This window comes from Alligator sinensis, unplaced genomic scaffold (genome assembly GCF_000455745.1).
Source record: "Alligator sinensis unplaced genomic scaffold, ASM45574v1 scaffold71_1, whole genome shotgun sequence".
Lineage (NCBI taxonomy): Eukaryota > Metazoa > Chordata > Crocodylia > Alligatoridae > Alligator > Alligator sinensis.
Genome location: NW_005841834.1, coordinates 3,426,721 through 3,431,147, shown reverse-complemented (window position 1 = coordinate 3,431,147; position 4,427 = coordinate 3,426,721). Strand labels below are relative to the sequence as shown.

Here is a 4,427-nt window from a genome sequence, read left to right as displayed (position 1 = left end):
TTGGCTGTTATGGCTCATTAATAATTGGCCATTGGTACTGGCCCAAAAAATCTTTATCAGTGCACCCATACTAAAGCCTGCTATTATGGGCACCATATCATCATTCATCACTCAGTTTATTTGTACTCGGCCAAATGCTGAAGTCCAGTGTAATGTAACATAACATGGTATTATAATACTGTAATTACCTTCTTTACATATATGTGGTTTATTTTCTTTTTCAGGGTGTATTGCCCTCCCAACTGTATGCAGGCAAATCCACACTATGCTCGTGTCATTGGAACACGAATTTATTCTGATGTAAGTATTGTGATATAGACAAATACATTGATGCATATGGGTTGTGGAATTGTATTTCACAGTATACAGTGAAATATAAAAATTGGTGGCAGGATTTAATGTATTTTGGCAATCCAGAAGATCAAGACAGTTAGTTATTTGGTGCCTAAGTAAAGATGTAGATGCCTTTATTCTAGATGTTTACATTTGAAAATTTGTTAACATGGGCAAGGAATGCAGGTAAAACTCTTAATAATCCTTTTCAGATACAACCATGCCATTTTCTAGAATCCAGTGAAACTAAAAACAGTATGTTACTTTAAAAATAAATCTATTGCATCCCATTACTTTGGCTATTTCTTTGTGATAAACAGTCATATTTTTGCTGCCATCTAAAATATATATGTATAAGTAAGACTTTATTATAGGAGTGATATAAAGCTTTTTTATTGAAAGCATTTCATTTTCTGTTTATAAAGAAGACTTGAAAGAATGAAAAATAATCTGTTTTCCTATCGGCTATTTTTTCCCAATGCAGATACAGTAAATATACATTGTTATTAGAGAACTGGCTGTGAGCACCAGGATGATGACAGTATTCTTTCTTAAGGCTTTTTAAAAGAATATTTGAGTCATTTTTTAAACACGGAGAACAAAAATTATAACTCTCCACATTGCTCCCTTTCTTTCTTTCTCTCTGCCAAACCATATGCATGCATGATTTTGGGTAGAATTTCCCCATAAAAGGCAGAGCCCAGGACATCTCTTCTTTGGCTATTGTTCCAGGTCTTGCCACTGTAGTGTTCTAGGTCACAACATCTGTATCAGTTGGTTTCCCCTCTTCCTTCTCCAGTTACCCGCTTTACTTAGCTCTTCTCAACAGCAGGATATCTGGAACTGGCAGGTATCCTACCCTTCTCTGTGCTCAGCTTGTTCACATGATTGTTCACTCTGCGTTCATACACCATCGTTTGCAGATCCAGATCATGCTCTTTTGGGGTTGTGATAGTGATGATATGGCAGGCACAAGAGGATCTCCCTTCTTTGTGTGGAAAGAGTTGGGATATTTCTATGGTAGTATTGTTCTGGACCTGGTGATAAGACCTATGAATGGGATGATACCATATTCTACTTAGATTTAAGGTTTGAGTCAAATCTATGATGTACAACATTCATGAATTCTCTAGGAGTTTCTTAGAGACACCCTGGTTATTATTAAATATTATGATAATGTCTAAAGTCCTTGGTGAGAATTGGGGCCCAACAATGCAGGATGCTATGCAAACATAGAAGAGGCTGTTCCCTAAAAGTCTTACAGGTTAAGACACAAAGAAATTATGAGTAGAACATGGGGATACAACATATAAGCAAATGAACCCAGTACAACTATGTTGTAGAGAGTAGATGTTCAGAGGAAGGGAACAAAAAAATGAAAGATGGGGAAGAGCCTATATGCTAAGAAATAGGAAGACCCTCCAGAAGCATGTATGTGCCTATTTTGGAGCAGCATTTCCAGTAAGGGTACATCTGACCCTACTGCTAGAATGCTCTTGGGGCTAGGGACAGAAGTTTCACATAAATCAGCATAAGTGATCAGACACTCATTCATATTTGTAACACAACAGAAGTTCAGAGCACATAAACCACTTTCAAAGTGGCCAAAACTCGTTTAAGTTAAACCTGGATGGATGTAGTATCAGACTTAACTGATTTATATTTAATCAGTTTATTGAAGTTCTGTCCCAGATCCTCTTCAGATTCAAGTTAACTTGCAGTTCCCCAGCATCCCAGGATGCTTGGTATCTCTCCTGCCCCCCACTCCCCTTGCAGGGTGGGCAGGCTAGCTTTGGCCCAAGCTGTCTGCTCCAGGGGAGCAGGGAGACATGCTCTAATGCCTGCCTAGGCTACTGCCGGCACGTGGCTACATTTCAGGAATCAAAAGTGAATGCCTATTCACTTGCTTATCGGTTCAATTTATGTTGCTTAGATTGACCTGCGAAGATTGAATCAATTCAGCCTTGGGCTTTTTGACTGTCTGTATTTAGCCAGGGTGGCCTCTGCAAGGAAATCTTCATGGTGACTTTTTCCACTTCAGTGTCATGGAATACATCAGGAGAAATCTGGGAGGTTTAGTGGCACTTACATTAAAGAACTGGGTGGAAACTAGATCAAAGGAAAAGACAACAAAGCAAACAAATGCTTTAAGAGATGGGGCCAATCAAATTTGAGAAGGTTCTTCAAAAAGGCTTATCTACCTAAACCAGCCTTGTAGTTATTTGCCTAGAAAAAGCCAAGACATTCCAAAGGGCCTTGTTACATGCTAATTTTGGGTGACTTCTGGAGCTCTTACCCTTTGAATTGTCTGAACATTAACACCTGAAATGGATTTTAAGCACTCATTATTTGATTCAAAGACAGGCCACTCCAGGGCAGGATTATCTCTGATCTGTGCTACCCAGCTCATGTTACTTTAAGGTGTAGGCACTCTAGGCTACACCTTAGTATAAACCTTATCCCTCTGCCTCCCCTCCCCTACTGGTCTGGATTGGGCCTACTGATCCCCCTTCCTTCCCCAGCACCCCAGATCCCTGCTTACTGCCCTCTGCCCCACTTAGTTGTGGCTGCCTGCACTGTCTGTCCCAGGAAGCAGGCAGGGAAGGGTTAACCTGCCTGCATGGCTGCTGCCACTGCTGCTAGGACAGACAGCAGCTCAGCAGCAGCAGGGACTGGGAGAGCCCCAGCAGTGGGAGGAACTGGGGGAAACCCAGGTGGGATGGCAGGGGGAAGGGGGGAAGGCCAAGGGTATCCTTACCTTTCAGTTCTCCAGTCCCCCGCTGGCCTGAAGTGTGACTGCTCCAAACTTGAACTAGCACTAATACTGACCAGCATTTGTACATCTTGCAGTATAAGGTGTAACAAGGCCCTAACAGTGTGAGTTTTTACACATGATTAGTCTTTGTAGTTCACTTTTTAGTTGTGTAAAAATATATGGGAACTGTCCATCACTTGAGTTTTTAGTGTCTTAAATTGAGCAACCTTTTGACTTTATAATAAACTAGATTTTTTTCTAAAATGTCTATATATCTGTTGCAAAATCATTGGATGTTGTTGTTGTGGCAGGATGCTGCTGCCCTGAATTGCATTATTTTAGTGTAGCATGTGTGTGTCTACACAACATGCTTTCCTGCACGGTAGAACAAAGTACTGCATAGCAAGTATCACGATCTACACCTGCATACCCTTACTGCACCTTATTGCTCTACATGGTAATTAATTTGCTACCTGTAAATGCAAGCAGCAAATTAGCTGCTGAGTAATTACAGTGCAGTAAGGCATGTGTAGATGGCCAAATAGGAACAAATTTGCTCCTGATCAGCCAGGCAGCAGGGGGCAGGAAATTGCCCCCTGCCCCCATGAGCTGCCTGCTGCTGGGGTGGGCTCTTCTACCATATCCTGGGCAGCGACAATGTCCCCCTGCCCTGGCAACAGGGAGCTCCCAGCCCCTGCTCCACAATCGGGGAGCTCCCTGCTGCTGGGGCAGGGGGATATTATTCCCTCCCGGGCTTTGGTGATGGAGCCTGCCATGGCAACAGGCAGCTCTCAGGGCAGGGACAATCTTTCAGTCTCCACTCTGCAATCATCTACATTAGATGCTGACTGCATAGTAGCTGAAAAATACTGTGCAGTAGTGTGTTGCAGCATGGACAGTGCTAATACACTGCACAGTATTATTAGGCTATTGTACAGTAGTGTCACCTAGATGTTCGCTGGCACTACTGTGCAGTAATTCCAGCCAGTGTGCATTTATTTAGTACTTGCTAATACAAGTACTAAATAAATGCTAATACAGGTACTAAATAAATATGCAGTAACAACTGCTTAGTAGTGTCTTGCATAGATATGTCTACTAAGTCCCATTGAATTACTAAGGTGTCTGCTTGCAGAACTAGGGTCTTAATGTGTGTCCAAAGGTTGAATGTAAAAGCATGTAAAAGTAAGTATTTCTTGAGAAAGGAGATTACCATCAGCTGCTGGGTATCAGTCTGAAGCCACAGCCCTGAGCTCAAGATGAGCCCCAAATGAGGCTGAGGCAGTGGTGATGGCTTACCTGGGATAATGTGTCCATTTCTGGGCTCACACTTCAAGAA

General features: G+C 42.1%; 1 protein-coding gene across 1 annotated transcript in view; it reads left to right on the top strand.

Moving 5' to 3' along the window:
- CRISPLD1 (cysteine rich secretory protein LCCL domain containing 1) overlaps window positions 1–4,427 on the top strand; it is a 58,968-nt gene that overhangs the window by 44,602 nt on the left and 9,939 nt on the right. Inside the window, exon 12 of the mRNA XM_006015289.3 lies at window positions 225–300. Coding sequence (XP_006015351.1) covers window positions 225–300 — 76 coding nt within the window. The remainder of the gene's footprint in view (window positions 1–224; window positions 301–4,427) is intronic.